This window comes from Manacus vitellinus, unplaced genomic scaffold (genome assembly GCF_001715985.3).
Source record: "Manacus vitellinus isolate BGI_N305 unplaced genomic scaffold, ASM171598v3 scaffold_4_pilon, whole genome shotgun sequence".
Classification (NCBI taxonomy): Eukaryota; Metazoa; Chordata; class Aves; order Passeriformes; family Pipridae; genus Manacus; species Manacus vitellinus.
The window spans coordinates 23103496-23126368 of record NW_021940604.1 but is presented as its reverse complement, the minus strand read 5'-3'; the positions used below and the strand labels follow the sequence as shown (position 1 = coordinate 23126368).

Below are 22873 nucleotides of genomic sequence, written 5' to 3'. Positions count from 1 at the left end.
CTTTTTTTTTTTCTTTTTGAAATCATTTCAATGCATTCACATCTTGCCAGTATATACCTTGACTTTTAACAGTAAAATTTAGGGATAAATGGTCATAGCACAGCCCAACTCACCCCCATCCCAAAATGCTTCTATTATCAACTACTTCTCCTAACTATAATCATTTCCCTGCTTTTAACAATTGTAGAATTTCACTATGAGTTGTTCTGACAGAACGATGTAATCCTACCATTCACTTTGCCTACTTGCTTGAGAAAGGGTCACCAGATTTTTTACTATAATTTCTCTCATCAATGCAGAATTTGACTCAAAAGCCTATGGAATGCAACTAGAGCTTTTTTGTTGTTATTTTTCTACTGTATTTTGCAAATAAAAACTGGAGTTAAAAGCCATCAAGCGTAGAAGCCGTTTAATTTAAAGCTATTCTTCATTCTTGTGTTTGAACACCTGACACTGCTTATGGTTTACAAGAGCTTTTTCTGCAAAATGTGCACTTCAGAAGTAATTTGAAAGATAACAATCTCATTTAGAACATCTTCAAATTTTATTTGCTCTACTGCAATTACAAAGAATATAACAATGTAAATTTGCATTTAAAGTGACAACCCTTTCTAATAAACAAGGTCACAAATTAGTGTGCACCTATTCTGGCTTTGGGCAAATTTCATAGGATGGAATTTTTCCCTCATGGCAATTTGTCATATTTTACAGCATTGCATTTTCCTAATTCAATACATGGGAACAGAAATACATCTGTTCCTACTTGCAGAACACTCATACATATTTCTGAAGTATAGAAATGCAATATTTTCAGTAATTTTCATTTGTTTTATTGGGAGGAAGAAAAGGAAGAATCCATCCACGGCTTTTGTCAAGTCATACAATACACTAACAGCCCTGATTCTTTCCTCCCTGAAATTATTCTCTAATTAGACTTGATTTTTTTTTAAACAGGAGTAGTGACAGAATCAAACAATCAGTCTTGTTTACAACCCTGCAGGAGACTGAGGTAAAAAAATAAAACAACTCAGACAAAGAGGCACACTATTACAAATGCAAACAGCCATCAAATTGTCCAGTTTATTCATGGGAATTCAAAATTGATACAAAACATGCCCTCTATGCATGTTGTATTTTACCCTTAGAACGTTTCTGACGGTGTCAGGTAGATTCAGAATATACCTCGGCTTTCAGCACGTACCTTTTATAAAGGTATTACACAAAAGCCACTTACTTACATAACACGTGGTCCCAAAATTGTTTTCAGACATTCTGTTTATCAAAAGACTCAGATCTTCTGCTGATCTGATGAAATACAGGCTTAAAAATGTTTTAAGCCATTAAGAAGTATCCTATGGCAGAGTCAAGAAAGTTTATGATTTCCATTATAATCTCGGGCATAAAAAGGCAACAGTCCTAAAAAAAGCAGCCCTCCAGAATATATGGAACATGGCAATGGGTATGGTGTCAATTTATAATGATCATGTTAAGTAAAACAGATTTTTAAAGCTATGAATGATGTGAGCAGTATCACAATAAAATAGCTAATGAATACCACAGAACCAATCAAGTTTGAAAGTTGAGCAGATGTTGTTTCAATCAGCAGAGATTTATAACGTCAAATATACCAAAAAATTTTCTAAAATAAATTCTTAATGCAGAAAAATTGTGAAAGTTTGCTCCTAGCTAGTAGTACCTTTTATTTAAATTGGACCCTAAACTGATCAGACAATACATAGCCCACACTTTTGGACATTTATAATAAAAAAGCTTTTATTTTCAATTGAAACAAATGCACCATCCTGCACTTTGAAGGCTATAATGAGCCATAAGCATATTCCAAGGTGTATCAATGGCAACAGATTTGTTTCACCTCCACTGAGAAGTTACATAATGCACTCTTAATTGGTAAAGAAAATTTAAACTCAGCCTTCTCAAAGCTTCTGTACTGTGTTTCTTGGTTATTTTACAAGTTCCACAGTCAGACCAAGAGTTTGCAGTATGTGCAGATATTGTAGTCAATCAATAGTACTGTTTAATCATCGTCTTCCTCCTCTTCCTCTTCCTCCTCAAAACTGTCTTCAAAGCCCTCACTGTCTTCCTGGTCCTCATCACCTTCTATTGCTGTATCCCATTGTGGATGATTTTCTGGAACTGGTTTTGCTTCATGAACTTCCAGCTGCAATTGGATAAGGGAAGAGAAGAGGGGGAAGAAAAGATTACAGACAATAAACAGCAATTTGGAAAAACAAACAAACCCACCCACCCAAAAACAAATGACACACCACACAAAAAGGACAGTTAAAAAAACAACCAACCAAACAACAAAACAAATCCCATCTCACCCCAAAAATCCAAAACAAAACCAAGAACTGCTTCCAGAAATATGGCATGCCAGATTTTTCTCATTAACTGTATGAATCTAGGACTAAGGGCAGAGAAATGCCATGGCAGACCTCAAGGTAAAAAAAGCCAGAGCCAACGATACTGCAGAAATTTAATAAACGCTAGAAAAATGTGAATAAAATACATAGGCACTGGAAAGCATCACGAACTTTAGTCCTGCTTAATGCATCATAAAATTGCAATTACTGACATCAGGCAGAAACCACTTATTAGTCCCTCCTTCTCACTTGTTTTAAAATCAGGACAGGCTGAATTCTTATTGATAACAGGACTTCTGGGGTTTTAATAACCATATGAAGTAACTTTCAATGTAATACAAATACATAACACAGTCAAACATCACCTTCAATGGTTTAATCTGGTCCAATCCCATATATGAATCTGATCTTAAATAAACTGTGTACTGATAGTTTCCAGGCTTGCCTGGTGCTGGGAACTTCAGTTCTACCTACAAAATAGAATTTAAGCCGTAAGTCCTTACTGCTTTCAAAAGACACATTAAAATAAGTACCTGAGTACTACAATGAACAATAAATACTACTACCAAATAATACCTTTTTAAGAAATGTTTTAGTTTCTTAGTAGTGACATTTCTTTGAAAATCTCTATGTAATAAAACAGACACAGAAAAGAGTCACAATACCCAGGAACAATCCCTTCCATGAAAGCTGAATAATCAGTCACATGTTTTCTGAGTTAGACCAAGTAATTACATTAAGTACACAATTTCACCCCCTTGTATGCTAAATTTCAAAAACCCAAACAGGTTAAAATATTTAGTCTGCTGAAAGCATTATCTTAACTCTACTGTTACTTGAAATTGAATATAACATAAAGTTCGGAAGAACAAATACATTGTCTTCATTTTTCAGAAAAGTATCAAGAACACAGCCAAAGGTTACAGTCCCAGAAAGGTTCACGTGAGCCGAGGTGAATTAATTTGTCACAGTCTCTGCTTTAAAGAAAGAGGACACTTAACATTTCTAACAAATTTTAATAACTTTAAGAATAAAATTGTATATGAATACTGGGTTTCATCAGCTTTTGATATCAGGGGAAAAAAACCCAAACATATTCTGCAAAGAAACCTGAAAGTCATCTTAAATTACTTTTTTTTCTCCGTTATCAATTTTCATGGTTAAAAGACTCTTCCCCACTTTTATCAGGAGAGTAAGATTTGTTTTCCATCTTAATAGATAAGTATAAAAAAAATTAAAATCTAGATGTATTTGCATACCATAGACACTTCAATAGAGTTTTCTAATACTCCAAAAAGAAAACTCTCCCAGTACTTTACCTCTTCTTTATCTTTTAGTGTACAAACATGATATGGCATACATATTAGCATCTGCTCCTTCCGATCTGCAATATAGAGCCACCACCATTCTTGTTTTTCCTTTCAGAAGGGGGAAAAAAAACAAAAGAAAACAAAAACACCAGGATTATTGAAGTCATAGAAAATTATGCCCCTGCACTTTATAACAGGTAATTAGGAATTGCTGGTCCTTGTAATACAGACAGAAAGGAGGCGGTTTGTGTTCTGTGGTTTTTTTAAACTTGTGGATATGCATGAATAAAATATATAGTAGATACTGTACACTGAAGGCAAACAGATTATCAGAAGTGACTGCTGGTCTCCAAAAACTTCATTCCATCTATTTAACTTAAACTACCATGTGGGACATGGAACCATTCCAAAGAATTGTGTTCGCTGAGGGTTAATGAGCAACTTAATGCAATAAATGACTACTTTACGTCCTTCTACAGAAATCCAGCCTGGATAAATATTTCAACATATAAAGCAAGGAACACGTAAAGACCGATAAAGTACTCTTCTCAGTAGTCTTTTTCAGGCAAGCATACTTTACCCACTGCTCCCCCACCCCAAGAAGTTGGAATCTGCTGAAAAATGAAATTTGAACATACTGAGATTTCACTTCGAGGAAGTGAATCAATATCAGTCAATACTGATTTGTATTTGTAAAGGATGCCCAACAACTGCTGCCTATCACACACAGCTTTCAAAATAGCTACAGGACCCATAGGTTTTGCCACTGCAGGCACCAAAGCAGAGTTCCTAAATTAAATTAAATGAGTGTGGTCCTTCATAAAAGACAGAAACACTGTAAAAAATAACATTTTTTTCTTCAATTGGAGTCAAATTTTTAAGACTGTCGTGCAGTTCAGCAGCATAGACACAATGATTCTCAAATGGGAAAGACAGTTCTTCAGCATCAACTGTTCTTTATTTAAACCCTACACCTTTTTGGTTAACCCCCTGGCGCTCATTTTAAGCAAAATCCACCTTATTGTAGTAGAAGCTGAAACCTTGTTGTTGCAAAAAAGCTAGTTTAGTACTGCAAAGCAAGTTTCCATTCCTTTATCTCCTTAAGTCTTTTTTTTAAACAAGTGAGAATAGTGGGGGCATGAGGGGGAAGACTTCTTCATAATGAAGTATTTTAGTAGATAGGTAATAGTCATAACAGCATAATCTTGCCCTTCAGGGGAAAAAGGGGAAAACACACACTCCTTTTACACAATTCAAATGTCCATCTGTGTTCCAAAACAATTTTTATCCACCCCTGATGGTTTGGTAACTGATCACATCTATAACAGACTGAAGCCCTCAAAAGTGAATGTCAGAACAGTTACAAGTCAAAGCTCCAAACCAGGAGGACAATTTTTACATATTTACACCAAAATCAATCAGGTAGTTGCTTCACTGTCACATAAAAAGTGGTTGTTTTGTTTAATTTTTAATCTAACAGCATTAGGAGGACTGAATGAAAGAATACACTGGACTTTAACACCACCACTGAGATTCTTCTAAATTCCATGGATGGGAAATAAATGCTGTTAATATGTAGAATTTGAAGAACTTTTGTGTCCACTGAAAGACTCAAAAGTTCAGTAGTTTTAGATATTTTTAAAATTTCAGAAAACACTGTCTGGTGATCTGAAATTTAAATAATGTAAAAATTGAAAAATTACAAAAGATAAATTAACTCCTATTCTCTTTTGAAGTGACTAATTGTTATGCTAGTAATAACTATCACAATCTCACTGAAATATTCAACTATTTACAACAGCAAGACACTCACATCAACAACCAAAACACCCTGAATTAGCACTGCTGAGTCCCAGAACACAGAATGTAAAATTAACTCAATATGTTAAATGCCCATTTAACAGTGTATAAAAGCAAAGGCAACTGCATCACAGTAAAGCAACAGCACTCCTTCCTGTTTTTGAAACAGGCACTGTGACCAGGACAAAAACCTATTCCTCCACTATTTAAGACCACAATATATAGCATTCTAAATTCTTACAATTATTCCAAGTTATTTTCTTTATGAAAAGTCACCCCATGTGATTAAAAAGCATAAGTTATTTTATCTGTAAATTTCAACAGTAAATATATTGTCAATCTCCTTGACAGCTGAAGCAAAGAAGGTTCTTATGCAGTTGGAGTGCTTATTTCCTAGTCAAGAGGCCTCTAGGAATAGAAAGATGAACAGTATAAATAGTAGAGATGAAAAAGAGCCACAAGCTCTTTTTCAAGACCCCTTACAGAATGGCTACTCAGCATTTTGGGCCTGTAAAGACTCTCACCAGAGAAAAAAGCATCTGCAGTCGTATCAATGCATTATTTTTTATATTACCAAAACACTGTGCTGACTGGCTTGTGTAGACTTTCATTACTCCCAATGGCAAGGAATTTTTATTTTTTTTAAGAACAAAAGATCAAAACTGCCAAGTGGATTTTCACAAAAACTGGTAAAAAATAACAGCCAAGGGGGGAAGAGGTACCAGGGCAAATGACATTCATTGATCTAATGATCAAGGAATCTATATAGTAAACCATTTGGAAGTAAAGCTACTGACCCCAAAGTGCCATCGCTTTTTTACAGAAAGGACAACTGTGTAGGAGTGTCATTTTCCTCTCTCTTATTGGGTGGAATTTAAAGTTTATGCCTGTGAGAATCTGGCAAACTAACAGGCAAGTGGGCAAAATGCCCTTTAACAGATGGGTGCAAGGTTTGGCATGCCAGGGAACCAGTATGTTCATGAAATTGGAACATCAAGGCCAGTTTCTACCTAAAAATGTCAAAACTACAATCTGTGCAGTTTCTGGATCCATGGATTCAGGAGCAAAAGATAATTATTTAGGAACCAGCATAGATTAAAGACACATCTCTGGCAGAGTAATCAACTGCCCCAAAACTTGGATGAAACATCCATAAGGCTGTCCCCTGAGAACAAGTATATTAGGCTCAGCTACACTCAAACATCTGCAAGTTCTGGAATACACCATTTTATCCTTAACTCTGCATCTCTGAACTGGCCATGACCACAATACGTGCAATACTCTAAATAACAGATGCAAAAAAACCTCCAGCGAGTATGATAGATTTTGTTCTTCGGATGTTGCAGATCAACTCTATCTGAACATGCTCCAACTGCAGCTACAGCACCACACACAGCTGCATTCAACTTTCATGAAATCCATAAAGAAAAGTTGAAAATTTACAGCTACAGTACCATGAGAGAATACCCCTGTATCTTTCAAGTAAAAGCACTCAATTCAGCCCTAGAATTTTTTTAGCAGTGAACTGTATTTAGGTTTTATCATAAAACCCATCTGTAGCTTGGGTAGACACAGCTAAAGCTTATGCAGCTTGGTACAGAGAAAGTATAAGCAAAATCTCAGAAAGAACCCTCAAGTGCAGCAAAAGAGAAATACAAATAGCAACCCTGAGGCACTGGGGATAACACATATTCATTCTCTGAACTTCGACTGGTGACCAAAGCCAGCTGCCTTTGCAGCAAGGAGGTATTAAGACTGCAGCATATTTTACATGATCTAAGGCAGCCAGAAGAGCAAAATGCCAGCACACCTTTTTCTTTTATGCTGGTGTACTTCTGGAAGATGTATTGAGAGATGGGAGCATACCTAAGTGTCAGGAAAATACAGCATTAAGATCAGCCATTACAAAACTAGATGTCACAAGGCCAGACAGCTCTCAGCTAAGGCCTTCAGGAAAACAATGTATTTGCTTTATTTGTATATCCTCTCTAGGTCCTTAGGAACAGGTCTTGCTTCCCACAGTTTGCTTTCTAATGATTACACTAGGTAAAATCAGCAAGAACAGTATGATCACAAGCATGCAGACAATGGAGTATGTTTGCAAACACAACAAGCTTTATGGGGTATATACATAAAGAGCTCCGGGGACTGAGAGGAGAGAGCAAATATACATAGTATCTTCCTTTTTTCTCATGTTTTACTCTTTTTCCCCATCTCAGTTGTCTTCTTTAAAACACAAGAGGAAGCATAAGCTTTGCATCCTAACTCTATTATTGGAGATAGCACAATGACAGAGATCCTAGATTGGTTCCCTAGTCAGACTGCAAGGAAACAAAGGAAACCTCTGAACCACTGGCCTGGAAAGAAAATGTAGCCAAATACTCCTTCCTCTTGGTTCCAGTCTGGTCACCCCCAACCAGCTAACTTATTTGCTCAGGACACAAACACCACACTTTGAAAAATCCCATTGTTTTCAAGGTTTTCTTGCTGTAAGGGGTTTTCAGACAACTACTGAGTGGTTTGCTGTTTGTGTAAGTAACAACCGATACATCACAACATACTTTCAATGCCAAAGACTGCTGTAGAGACACCTGAGTCGCTGCTCTCAAATACATCCCTTCCTCCAACACCACACCTGAACTTCTACTTTTGAGCTCTATAGGAAAGACTGTTCCACAGTTGGCTTCCACCACTTCCAGACTACATTGTGGTAGAAAGACATAGCTTTGCCAACCAACTCCATCTTCCACATCTGCACACTGTGCTGCCACCACGTTGTTGCACTGAGACTTGAAGTCAAGCAGTAAGCCAAAACAATCTGCTGATTCAAATAACTCCCAAACTCTCCTGTCATTACTGTTAACACAGGAGGGGTCAGGACCTCCCCCAGTCACAAGTATTTGCAGTTAGATATAGAGTTAAGGGTAGAATACTACTTGCTCTTTATTAGAGCTGTGCTTTCACATCCCATAGCAAAATGACCAAAAAAAAAAAAAAGGTAAAGAAAAGGACTATAAATTAGATCCCTATCAGATTAAAAGCTTTCAGACATAATCTACCTATATGTAAGAGATCAGTAGGAAAAAAACCCACTTCAGCATTACTGCTATCAAAAAGGAACCTTAAATTTCATACAAGTTTGCAAGTCTCTGGGAACTGGATAGGAAGAATAATAAAAAAAAAGTTTTTAGAAAAGTATCTGAAGGCGTTTAATAGGATTTTATAAGTTAAGACTTTATAAAATTAAATAAGATTTTTTTCAAGTTTTAGACTTTTTTAAAAGCCCAGTATTTACAGCAAAAATACAAAAAGAACAATTACTTTGTATTATTACTAATTCTCACGTTTTACAACTGTAATGTTTTCTATTACTGACCTCGGGAAAAAAAAGACTGTAAACAGGATGCGTTATCTTTGACTTCGTTTCAAGAAGGGCTCGTTCCTTTCTCTGTATACTTTGCTGTAGTTCTTGCCACTCCTGTCAAAGATAAGGTTAAAAAGACAGAAATTTTTGCATTAAAAAGACAGAAATTTTAGTCCGTGAAAATGGTACATGTGACAAGTTCTTGTGCTACACTAAATATGATAAAGGGAAAAAAGCATGTAGAGATTGAGTTATACAGTACAATCAAAGGCAAAAAAAACCCCAAGCAACAGTAAAACTAGAGACCATCTAAGTAATTATTTAAAAAAACAAACAAACAAACAAAAAAACACACCCCAAAATGCAGATCTGTGGGGCTTGCACCCATTCTTCAAAACTCAGTTCTACAGCACTATCTGTAAACACTCACTACCTGAGCCATAAGAGTTCTGATTACAAGTTTGATGTTTCTTTTCCCACCAGAAGCTTATTCTCACTCTGTATGGGACTTTCAGCTGTCACACAAGTCTTCCACTGTAAGACCTGTGGTGCAGAAATGATCTACCACCACAATGTCTCATTCTCAATTACAATTACAGTTTCAAATTACTAACTTAACAGTGACTACAGTTTAGTAAGCACGTGTACAAGTTTGTTCAACTACTGCGTGCTTGGAATATGCACTATGCAGCATGCAACAGCCACTGCCTGTCAAGAACACAGTTCAAGGGAGAGACTATCTCACAAAGTCTGTAGCAGCTAGTAATCAAATTAAGCTAAAAGAAACACTACAATCTTTTCCTGAAGTTCAGCCATTTTTCTCATGTCATTTAATTTTTCTGACTATGCTGCAAAGACCCTTCACTACTCTTTCTGAAACAAACTTGTAGTGACAAAGCTCTTACGCCAGAATGAGATCTGAAAACCTCTGGAGAACTGGTATTACTCCTTCATCCTAGTGTTCCCTGGCCTGAGGGGATGGTAAAGAATTAAATGCATCTTCTGTCAACCCCAGAGGCAATATTACCCTTCAAGATAAAGTAAAGCTTACAGCTTCATCATCTTTGTTTTGCTTCTCGTCTTGTTCTCTATCAGAGTCTCTGTCACTTCCATCTTCTTTTTCACTTTGAGAGTCCCTGTTTGTTTCTTCTTCTTCAGAATCACTTCCTTTATCAGAGACCTCCTCCTCTTCTTCCTTCACAACAACTTCCTAATGGGAAAGAAAAAAAAAGACAATGCCTCTAACTTAGTCTGCATTACTGTAGTACACAGCATTCACAGCACCTGTCCTAGGGCCACACGATCTACACTCTTCTTGTATCACAGAGTTTCTCTACAATGAAGGTTAATCCTTCTCACATTACTTGCTAAGAGGAGGAAGGAAGCAATTTTCCTTCTCCTTATGGCACCCACAACAGGAATAGGAGAAAACAGTGTTTGATTCCTGGATTGTTTGCCCCATCCCTGAAAGTGTTCAAGGCCCGTTTGGAAAACTGGTCTAGTGTGTTGCATGCCTGCCCATGTCAGAGGGGTTGGAACTAGATGATCTTCAAGGTCCTGTCCAACCCAAACTGTTCTATATGACTCTGGGACTGCATTTCAAGAAGTCTTAAGAAAAATCACAGAGAGCTTAAGAAAGTACCTACAACACAACCCACAAGGTGGAGAAAACACCATAAAGTGGAAACAAAGGTACTAATTTATCAGAAGAAAGTTTCATTGCAGTTTTTTCCTTTAAGGGAAAAGTAGAAGTTACAGAACAATTCACCTCACAGAAGGCAGCATAACAAGAACTAATAATAAGAAGGGACTACGAAGCCAGATTTCTGAAATAGTTGAGCACAATTTTCAGCAGGCCACTGAAACCATGGTGGCTCCCTAATTACTTTACTAGTTATTTTTAAATGTAAAGAAAACAAATACTATTTTAGAAGATACACTTCACAAAAGCACAAACCGAAATGTAAGAGACAGATATAAAACCTGCCTCAGATAAGCAGTGATAAACTTAATAAAAATATAAAATATCATTGAATCTATGAGCTACCCCATTAGCTTGTTTTTGCTTCTGCTGTTTCGGTGGTTGCAATGAAGGTGGCACAGGTTTCTTTTTCAATGGCTTCTTTTTCTTTGATTTCGAAGCTTTCTTGGTGCCTTTATTCTTTTGCTGCCATCCTTTGCTCTTAACTTTGTTGACATCTCCTTGCTGTAGGAAAGCAGTATTTAAAATATTTATTCTGTTCATAAGATTTCTGGCATTCAACTGTAGTTTAAGCAATTTAAGCTGAGAAACAAAATTAAAAGGCACAGCTCAAGATACACTTCAGGAGGCATTTCTGAGAAAAAATGCTTGAGAAGTACACAATTAGCAACTCAAGATCTGAAAGAAAGTTCTCTTTAATTAGCAAGAGGAACATTCACTCTTCACTTACCCCTTCTTCTGTTGGTTGCTCTTCCGCTGCACATATAGACTGTTCCTTTTCAAACACTTCCTGGTTAGAGAAAGATGTGAAAACTACTAATGCCTCTCTGTACCAAAAGAGCAAATTATTATTTTGTATTTGAACTTGAACTAAATCAGCTTAATCAGGTCTGAATCTTTTACTCATTATGGCAAATTCTTTTATCAGTGACAGACACAACGGGGGACTAACAGATCAAAATTAAACACTATTTCAAACATTTGGTCTCAGATTTTTCCATCACTAGTATTATAAAGAAACTCAGTAGCAACATGTCACCTTGTTCAAAAGAATCTACTTGTTTTATAAAGCATAGAAATACTGTATCACAAAAGCAAGAAGTAGTAAAATGCTAATTCTGCTCCAGTTGTCAGAGCATTAAAAACTTCAACAGCTGCTCTGTTACTGAGGGACACAAAACAACAAATCAAACTAGAAATATGAAACATTAAGACACAACACAATGTTAGTATTCTGTAGACTAAGATATCTCTATGAAAATGGATCTTTTTTCCTTGCGTTTCTCTCTTCAAAACATACTATATGCTATCAAAAAAACCCCACCAAAACCAAAACAGTCATAAGGAGCTGTCTTATATAAAGATTGCAATAGGAGATACCACTGCAAAAAAAAAGCATCGTACAAAAGGCTAGCTCTAGTTTTGCAGTTGTATTTCAATGCCAGACTGCCTAGTGGAGGTCACCTAGGAAACATCTTAAATGAGTTTTCTATATGCTGTTGGACATCTTCATTTTTAAGTACAGTCCAGTATTCTCATAATTTTCAGGTTCTTTCATTTTTTCATTTCAGCATAGTGATACAGTGCTTTTACATTTTACCTACTGTACCCTCAGCTACCACAGCATGAGCACACAGTACTTTTATAGAGAGACTGTCAGCTGAACTGGCTTCAGTCTGATCTTCAACTGTAGTACTCATGGATTGTGTGCCTGACCTTAGAGGCATAACTCAGACTTTCTGTTTACTTAGACAATTATATGATTAGTACAGATGCAAAAAATCGGCACTGTAGTCTTTGTTACGTCAGAGTTGGTTTAGCTCCTGTGCATTAAGGTTTTTTTGTTCAAAGAAAGTACTGCATTTTAAGCTCAAAAATAAGCACAAGTCAGAAGCTTAACTACTAGGGTGTAGTATTATTTTGATTATGCCACACTGTTACCTATTCAGCAGTCCACTTTCTTCAGGTGGCACTGGTGTACTTCCTCTATATTAACTTATGTATATTCTGCATTCTGCTGGGCTGAATTTCTTTCATAAAAGTGTCTAAAACACCCAGGAGATTTGAAACATTATGAGCCCACATAAAAGTGAAATCAAATCCTGTCCTAAGGACTTGAGTGAATACTTTATTTTAGTTCAAGAACCAAGTCTCTGAATGTCTCTTTTCCTGTTATTTACAAACCTCAGAGCAGTATCACTTGCCATATTCTTTTACCATTCCCTAGACAACAGCAACGGGTCAGACTGAATTCTGGTTTTATTCCAGGAAAACTTTCTCACTCAGAAACAAAAACATAGGAAGGATTAAGAGCACAAGTTCTCAATTTCAAATCTTAACTTTACAGTTATATTTATAAAACATTATGCTAGCTTGAAAAGCATAAATGCCTGTTTACTAGTATATACCTGCAGTTACCCTGAAAGAACAAATATTCTTAATACTTACTGCCATGGTCTGTCTTGTTAGTGTGACCAGAACAGTGACAAGAGAACCTACTGTAATATTGTTGCTGTCTTCATCATCCAAAACTAAAAGAAAAGCAACACATCTATTAGACTTCTTTAAACCCTTTTTCTCCATTAAACATTGTTTCTGCTACTTCTAAATATAAGCATACAAATCCTAGAATTTTTAACAAAAGAAAATTTCAAAATATTATTTAATAAGTCTCTTACAACCTCAACTATATTGTTAGGAGGAGGGTTGGTAATTCAGCAAACTATAAAACTGCAACACTGAGTTTGAAATTTTAATTGCATGAAAGTTAGAAAATTCAAAGTTATAGCTGCTGTGGGAACCATAACCCTGTAATACTGTGCATTATATATTAGAGCATAAAACTTCAGAAACATGAAATACTGCACATGACCAAAGGGACCCTGTTATATTTGTTCTGGGAATCGTAATTTTCATTTTCCTGACTTTCATAAGATTAACAACTCAATTTCAATGCCACATTAACAATCACGCATTTAATTCTTTTTTTAAGGAGAAGGCAAAGGAAAATAAAAGAACAGCAATGATTAGTTTAAGTAAAACATCAGACATAAACCCCGCAGGACAGACATTGAGGAGTTTATATTTCTGACCTATAAACTGGAGGATCTCAGGTTGGAAAGGAATAGTTATATCCCAGGGTAGACATTTTACTTATTCCCTCTCAACTTCTCCCTGAGAAAGCAGTTTCAATATTCACTAGTCTTACATATGTATTTTATATAATGGTAATACTGAGCTAAACAGAAATGCATATGCATTGTTTAATCCTTCATACCACACCTGAGTGCAGCTGTGTGACAAATGAAGACTATGGGCAGAAAAGGAGAGTTTGCCAAAATATGGGAAGGTACTCCAAGACTGAATTTTAAGCAGATTAACAGGACTGTATACAATCCTGTGCTAATCTTTTGTTTATTTGTTTTTAAAAACACCTACAAACAACATTTAGAAACACCAAGATTAGGAGACATTTGCTTCCAACAGGTATTTCCATTAACACTTGCTTCTCACAGAAGACTATGCATAAGGCAAATACAAATCAGGCTACCCAAACAAAGCACATCACATTTTGAATTTGATCAATGCTATCACAGTAACAACATAAACTAGAAACAAGAATTAGAACAACCTTTCAAATACCACACATTTACTAGCACTGATCTTCTACAAAGGAAAGAAGAATGCAGAATCAATTCACTTCCCACTGCAACGCTGCCTAACAGGAACTGCATAATATATTTAATCTTCAGAGGGGGAGAGCATTATACATTCATGGAAACTGCACACAAAAGGTAGCTAAGCATAGCACAGACAAATTCTGCCAGATATAAAAACTATACAAGGATTATCACAAAGGAACCCATGAATATTTAGTCACTAGGGTCTCCAACTCAAAATCTCACAAACGTCTGCTCAGCTTACTCCAGCATGAGGAGAAATTCTGGAATAAGCACAACTGTTAAAGATAGCTAATAAAAGTGATATTTCAACCAGAATTCCACATTGCTCATGAAACACTAAAACAACAGACAAAATATCTGATAAGCTCCTTTAGGAGAAACTACGGCTGGTTTGGGAATCCGTGAAATGTTTCAATGTACTTCACCTCCTCAGACTATAAATTTCATGTACAAGAACCTGCCACTCAAAAAAGTATGTAATTTCCAGGCCACATAAATAACAGTGAGTTGTGTTTCAGCATCCTCTAAAAGCCTACTGCCAACAGACTATCAAAATGTCAGAAGAGTGACATATACAGAACAAAAGCACCTCCCACTCACCCTGTGGTTTTATATCCATAGTGACATATGGAAAGCTGCCAAGGACAGCCATAACTTCTTCATATTTCTTATCTTCTAGGAAGTGCAGTAAATTGCGACGGTCTGAGCCTTTCAAACTCACCAAATCCTGAATACTTTTGATTTTATACTGAAATGAAAAAAAAATAAAAAGGGAAAGGATGTCATGTGGTAGCATAGAACACAGTCCACAAATAAACTCTTGATAATACACCACTCATGTCCCCACATTACTAATACTTACACACCACTTGATTTGTTCTTATAAAACACCCCACACCTTAGGAAACTAGCAAGCATATGTTTTGAGAAACAATAAACCAAAGAAGTTGCATTCAAATCTACTAAATAGCACTGCTTTGAACATTGATGTGTTCCTTAGTATGTGTCACCCCTTAGAAATGGCACTTTTTAGTTTCTTATAAAACTATTATTTCAGCCAGGTTTTTTAAAAAGTTGAGTCAAGAAATCTTACTAATAGGTTTTTTTATTTAGATAGAGTACTTCAGTGCTTTGAGATTTGTATTAGCAGGAACAGCTGAATAAAAGTTACTTTTTTTTTTTACTGAACTGGAAATGAATCTAAACCCAATCCTTTTAAGATTTGCAGAGCAGAGCTAAAGGGATAAAACAAACACAGATTTGAACACTTGGTTACCTCACCACTATAAACGTACATACTTTATTAAAAACAATTTCATGCATCCAAATAGACTGATCATACCTCCAGTCTAGGGCACTGTATTTTTGAAGAGCTCAGTGCATGGGAACATGTACAAAAAAGACTAATAAACTGGTCTCTTCCCTCTTTCAGGGTAAGGACAGATGGAATTATAACACGGTTAAATTCTTGGGTTTTGTACTTAGTTACACTGCACATGTCAAAAAATACATCTAAAATTGCATATTTTTTACAGTCCCTGTAGTTTAGGGCTGCATTTAAAAAGAGTTTAATGATACCTATAAGAGAATGGTTCTTTTACTTAACCCAAAGGATAACATTACTTGAATCTTTAATGAACAAGAGGGATTAAAAAAAAAAAAAAGCAGTACCTAAGAATTCTTAGTCTTCACAGTAACACAGAAGCATTTAAACACCCCCTAAGGCTGTAGTTAAAGCTAAGCAAAACTTCCATTAGATAAAAAGGATATTTTCAAGATCTATCCAAATTAACCACTGTAATAAAACTACTAGAAAAGTCAACAGCTTCTAGTAGAAGACAACTGCTTGTTTCTAACCAGGCATTTGTAGAAGATATACTGGCGTCAAACCAACAAGCAGGTCTGAATACAGGACAGGCAGCAAAACAAAGTGAAGAAACACATGCAAGTATTCAAACAAGACTATTCTTTTTCATCCCTAAATTCTACAAATACCAACATTTTCCCCACTACAACTGCATAGCAATAGCTTTATAAGACACCCTCTGTCAAATGTAATGGATCACAAAACCTGAAATACTTCCTACAGTAATTGATTTTTTTTTTCCTTTTATGAACACCTCTGTGTAAGTTTCTGAATCTATTTTCTATCAAAATAGATTAAGAATTATATAAGGTCAAACAAGCTTCCCCTGTTCACCCCCAGCCACCCCGGAAAAAAAAAACTCTCAGTAGGATATTCCAGACACATTCTGGAAAAATACTAAATAGGAGACAGTACATTGTACTAATAAAGAAATTCAATTTCTTCTGTTTAGGAGGTCAACATAGACTGATCTTTTACACTTATTTACATTCACCAGATCTCTAATCTTAATTTCCACCTCCTAACTGAGATGGACTTCAAAGAAATAAAAAGTAGACAGATCTAGGAAGTATTGTATTGAATTGCTGCAAAATAAATCTATTTTTATTCTCTTAGTTAATTCATGACCTTGCTTGCTTACAGGAAAGTAGGTACAAGAAGGAGCAGAAAGCACTTTAAGAACTTAACAAGTATCATTTGTAGTTTTATACCTTTTTATGATTGGAAACTCGCCTAAGATTGTCCTCTTCAATGTGAGGCAGCTGTAAAAGGGGAGACTTGAACTGTTGAAGCCCCTGGACTGTCATCTGGGAAAGCTTCATGCAATTTTCCAAAGATCCCAAAGATGGAGCACGGAACTCCCTTTCTTGGGGAGAATGAAACAAACAACATAATTTTAAACTTTTTTTTCCTTCTTACACTTTTACAATGTATACTTGTATTATAAGCCACAGAAAACCTTGTTTTCAGTCCCCCAAGCAAAAGAGACATCTTAAAATGTTCAGCATAATTAACCAGGCAGCCCTTTTACTCTCACTGCAATCACACAGCTCAGCAGATATCTTCTTCCCTCTACTTAAGTGTCACAACTAACACTAAGAAAGGGAAAGACTTCCATCTCACATTGTCTCAGGGAACAACAGCACACTCTATCTATGCAATTATTACAGATAAAACCTCCACCAATTAAGCAAAAAAACTGCAGCATCAAAACAAACGTGGCTTATATTTGTTTATTTTACGTATATGTGTCTGTATAATGTGTTTAGCTCTATTTTGTAAGCATATAATTACAGTTTATCATTAAACATTAATCTTTTACAACATAATACATTATTTATAAGATTTTTATCTTGAGAGATGAACATACAGGTAACATTAAAGAAAAAACTTTATGTATGAGTGAAGCTAAGCAGAGCATATTATATTATGTTACAAGGCAGCAAGAATAGCTAGAAAAATATCAAACGCATGACTTTTAGGTTTATTTACAAAGGTTAAAAAGAGTGTTTGAGCAAAGACTTTTTTGACTTTCCCTTTAGAAATTACATATAATTATTTTAATATTTTAAAGTACAAAAAGGCCTACATTGCACATAATGGAGATGATTATTATTATTATTATTATTATCATCTGCACATTGCAGATAAAGGAGGAGAAAGCCCTAGCCAGAACAGAGCAAAAGGAAGCAAAAAAAAAAAAACCAACCAAAAAGACAAGTAGTAATTTAATACTCTTCATCACATCTCCAAAGAAATGAAAAAGCAAAGTAGACACATACTGCTATATAACTTTGTTTGACAACCATCCATTCATGAATAAAACCTCTCATAAACCCTGTTTAAAGAAATCATTTCAGAGTTCCCCTGCAGCTCAAGAGCTGCTGCAAGTCCAGAATTGGCCATGTTTGGGTCATTCTATATATCCTTTACCATGAAACAGAAAAAGAAGTTAGATCCTCTTCAGAGAGCCACGTGGAATTTAAGCTACTTAAATCTTTTTCTGACCTTACATGTGGCATATGAAAGAACTGAAGGCCATTTTAAACAAGTATTACAGAAGGCACCTGTAATTTATGATGCCTGTCATTTCATTTAATAATTGGCATATGTTTTCTCCTATACTTTAAAACCTTTTCTGAGAAACAATTAACCTTTGATTACCTTGACTGTTACAGGTATATTCTGCATACAAATATATAAATATAAGCATAAATACAAACGTCTGTGTGTACCTACAGAAATATACTCATTTATGTAAACAAATACATATATTTGGTATGGACATATTTAGTTGTTATATTTGGGACACTACCACAGGGGCACAGAGGTATCTTTCAATAGATTAATTAGAGCAATGGTCAGAAGGAGTATGCCCACTCTGCTAGGGCTGTGTGATCAAGCTCAGCACACTATGAAGGCAATTAGAGTTGCAAATAAAAGTGGATTTACTGACACCTGGGTGAGAAGGCAGACAGGCTATTTATTAGCTGCACCTGACCAAAAGGGTTCCAAAGCTACAACTCCTAAATGTTTAAGTGCCAATGGCTACATATTTTGATAAAAAGCAAGTTTAAATTAATTTTAAAACATTTAAAAGAGGAAATACGAAAGGTACTAAATCTGACAAAAAATAAACAACCAAATTTGATGTGTTCAGTATGTTTTCTTCTTCCTTTACACCAGTTACTATCTTGCTGCAATTTTTTAAGTAGCTATGAGGGTATGTTAAATGCACATGAAAGATCACTGTTCCCTCTGCACCTGCCCCTCTCCCTTTCAAATCTCCTATTTCTTCACTAATTACACCAAGCTATAAATATAATCAGCTATCAAATGAAATTACACGGTAGGATTTCTTTTGTAAATCTAGTATGTTAGTAAATACTGTGAAGATTATATGCAATGCAAACAGACACAGGAATGGAACTACCTGGCTAGATATATTGGTAACTGAGAAAGATGTAACTTCCATCTTCAGGAAAAAAAAAAAAAAGTAGTAATAGAAAGACTAACCTTCCAACTAAATAACACCACACTTACTTTCCTTCTTACCTATCTTTCACCTTCTCTGTAAATTTTTTGGCTGCTGCTAAGGAAAGTCTCAGGATTTTTTAAATTAAAAAAAACACACTGCAAAACAACTCAATAAAAGAATCCTAAATATTGTCTGACAAACTGGCTTTTGCAGGAAATTTACCTACAGCTTTGAGACCACAGAGCACTAGTCAGAGCAGAAAATATTCTCTTTCTTAAAGGATTGACCCATCATCCATATGACAGTAGAAAAATATTTCAACGAAGTTGGAAAATATTATTTTGGTTTCATGAAAAGAACACAGGTCTTTTTATTTCCTGAGAAGAGTGTAGCCTTTAATATCCCCCAGATGCCCCTGCCATAAAATTAATGCCTTTGCTGTACACATTTTGACATCTGATTGTCAATGTGCACAATAAAGGATGACCTTTAATCTAACGTTATAAAATCATCCAAAGATACAGAATCAGAGAATGGTTTGGGACGACCTTAAAGATAACCTGATTTCAATCCCCTCCCCATTCCACTAAACTAGGTTGCTTAAGGCCCCATCCAGCCCGGCCTTGAACACTTCCAGGGATGGGCCATCCACAGCTTCTCTGGGCCAGTGCCTTACCACCCTCACAGGGAAGAATTTCTTCCTTATCTAAACCCATCCTTTAAACCCAACATATGACATCAAAGTAGTCAAACACAAATTTAAATGCAAATAATAATTGCTTGTGAAGGAATGGTATACACCTGGGTTAAACCACAACCTCTACACTACACTGCAGCTTCCAACTTGAATTAAGGAATGTGCCTTGATTGGACAGCTGAACTGATGCCTAACTTCTCTGCAGACAGTTACTAGAGCACATTCTATGTTTTTGGCAGCGAAATCCCTCACTTGACAAGGCAGCTATCTACTTATCATACTTAAAGATGATCTCAAAGAAGCCATGAAAATAATTCAGACCTGCTGATTATCAGCCATCAGTTAACTGCCACAGAACAGTGGTTGCAAGCAATGGATGCCACAAAGCAAAGTGCCAAGATGGTGAAAAGTCATCCCAAGTGCTTTTCTTCAAAAGACTGGATTACAAAGTATTCATAAATGGATGCAGATATTTTTAAGCTTATAATAATAACAAAAACAATTCAGGGTATTTGAAAGACACAAACGCAGCACAAAATGAGACTCCTTATCCCACCACCAACTTAGGTTTCACGAAGTAAGATCTGTCCCCAAAATTTTTCTTTAGATAGTATTAACACACGCCATCATCTTTGTATTTTCACAGATCAGGTCTGCTGAAAAACTATGGTTAGTTATAAAATGTGATAATTTTATGTACCATGTCAAGGCTGATTTAAGTGAAAATTAAAACTAACCCCAAAAACATCAGCAGTTAAGTTTTAAGCTACTTAAAATTATGCTTGCATATACACAAACTTAAACAAAATAGTCTCTCAAAAACTTCAAAATCTAACTTCAATTTTACTCATATCATAAAAAAATAAAACAACCACAACAACAAAAAAAACCAAAACAAAACAACAACAACAAAAAAAAAAAAACACAAAAAAAAAAAACAGAAAAAAAGGAAACAAATCCAAATCCATCCCAACAAAAAAAACTAAACAAAACCAAACATTTACAATTTCCAGTTGTTTCCCAACAACAGTTAGCAGGGCAGCAAAGTTCTCTCTACATGTAAAGTCATCAAAAATAGGGTCAATGTGTTACATTTGCTAAGTGATAAATAGTAAAAGCAGTGATTTTGCTTTAGGTCAAAGACCAAATTTCTGAATACTGTCTCTTTCAAACTTTGGAAATAATGTTGAGAAAAGCTGTAAAGAAATACCCAACAAGCCCTCCACTATACCTATGATACATTCCTACTTTTTTTTCCAAATCTACTCTACATAATGACAGCTATAAATTCTCTTCCACTTTCACAGACTCACTGAGGCTGGAAGAGATCATGATGATCTCTAGAAATTGTTAGCAGTAGAGCTTGTTCAGATTTCGTTTATAAATAACCATCACTTCCACTTCACATGCAAACAGAAAATTAGTTTACACTACTGTCTTCCAAAAAACTGTTTATTTATTTTAATTTACTCTAAAATCTAAATTTTCTGGAACTTCAAAGCAATTTATTAAAAACACTGCATCTATAAATGATCATTTTACTCTCATATCAAAAAGCTATCTCCATGTACATACAGAACTAGAGGAGAAGAACACACCTACTTGGAGGTCATTTAAGTTGCAAGGTGTATCATGTACTCTGTACTACGCTCAGCATCTTATTTCAGCTTTTAGAAGAACTACAGGTATTTTTAATTTTTCAAGACTTCCAGTTCAGTTGCATAAAATAAGCTTCTGGCTGTATTATTTTGGTTTCATTTTGCACAAAAGAAAACAAGCATTTACAAATACATACATAGTTCATCATAAAAGACATCTTTCAGAGCTTTGAAGTATTTTACAGTATCAAAGGTTCAAGTATTTTTTATAAAGTACTATACAGACCAAAAAAGGCACACCCACATTTGACACAACATCCTTATCTGCTCATGTCCCCTCTCACACTTTATTTTGTTAAGAAGCCCAACTTCCAGCACCGCTTGCAATGGTGCTAGGAAATATCTTTCCCAAAACTGTTCTTGTTAGGAGGCTATCAACGCTCATTAAAGGAGTTGTAGTCTAGTAAAGTTCAACCAATATGTATTGTTTGACAGCAAACAAAATGGTCAGTGGTTTGGGGTAAAAAAAAAAGCCTTGCCTATCTTTGTTGCAATAAAGGAATGATATCCAAGTCTTTGCTTCTTTACATTGCAAGCAACTACCTTCAGAGCAATTGACTTTTTACAGTGAAAAGAAAAAAGCTTAAATATTACATTTCAATTAAATTGTAATGTCTATGGCAATTACAGCTTATCATCTGCCCTACAAGTTCAGAGTAAAACTACATAGCAGGCTAAATGGTACAGAATCCTGAAATGGAGAAATATGAGCAACAAACAATGAAGTAATCGCAAAGAAATGATCTAAAAAAGAAGTGGCACTCGCAAGAGGAGGGAAAAACTGTAAAAGTGCAAATGGAAAGATGGATGAACAGATGAACACAGGTCTTATACTAAGTGCTTTGTTACTGAAAATGCATCAGATCTTTAAGAAAATGTTTTCAATTGCATTTAAGGAGAAACTTTATTGAATGAACTACATGCAGAACACACATACTCAGGATTTCAGAGCAAAGCCTGGCAGGGGTAGCAGCATTTCAATCCTCAAAATAGAGAACTCTCTCATTACAATAAAAGGAGCAAAAGTGCATTTAGGCATTTCTAAATATCACAGGTTAAGTTTCCCACAAGAACCGAAGACTTTATGAAGTATTACAACGAAGAAACATATTTACTGTTTTTAATTATAGTTTCTTTTCTTACCTTCCCGGCTTCGAGCCATTATTATTAGTTGGCAGATCACATTAATCATTTCTTGAAGTAGTGCAGGACTCTTTTTAAGGATAAACTGCTGATCTGCAAGATAAAACTGGCTGCAATTATGCTGTACTACCTTACGGGGAAAAAAAAATTAGACAGTTTACATGAACTGGGCATTTAATGGTGTGGTCTTCACTCCTACTCATTCTTGTATTACTGAAAATACCACTTTATGCTCACTGACACATCCATCTGCAGCATTTCTCCACAAAACAGGAATAAGCAAGTGCT

General features: G+C 35.5%; 1 protein-coding gene across 1 annotated transcript in view; it reads right to left on the bottom strand.

The window, feature by feature from the left end:
- Nucleotides 1-1047: 1047 nt before the first annotated feature.
- The window catches only part of SEC63 (SEC63 homolog, protein translocation regulator), a 60741-nt gene continuing 38915 nt past the window's right edge, over nt 1048-22873 (bottom strand). Inside the window, exons 11-21 of the mRNA XM_029962768.1 lie at nt 22586-22678; nt 16821-16975; nt 14844-14991; nt 13009-13091; nt 11291-11350; nt 10906-11064; nt 9910-10068; nt 8871-8972; nt 3704-3802; nt 2750-2854; nt 1048-2179 (exon numbers count right to left, since the gene is read on the bottom strand). Of these exons, the coding sequence (XP_029818628.1) occupies nt 2036-2179; nt 2750-2854; nt 3704-3802; nt 8871-8972; nt 9910-10068; nt 10906-11064; nt 11291-11350; nt 13009-13091; nt 14844-14991; nt 16821-16975; nt 22586-22678 (1307 nt within the window). The 3' untranslated portion in view covers nt 1048-2035. The remainder of the gene's footprint in view (nt 2180-2749; nt 2855-3703; nt 3803-8870; nt 8973-9909; nt 10069-10905; nt 11065-11290; nt 11351-13008; nt 13092-14843; nt 14992-16820; nt 16976-22585; nt 22679-22873) is intronic.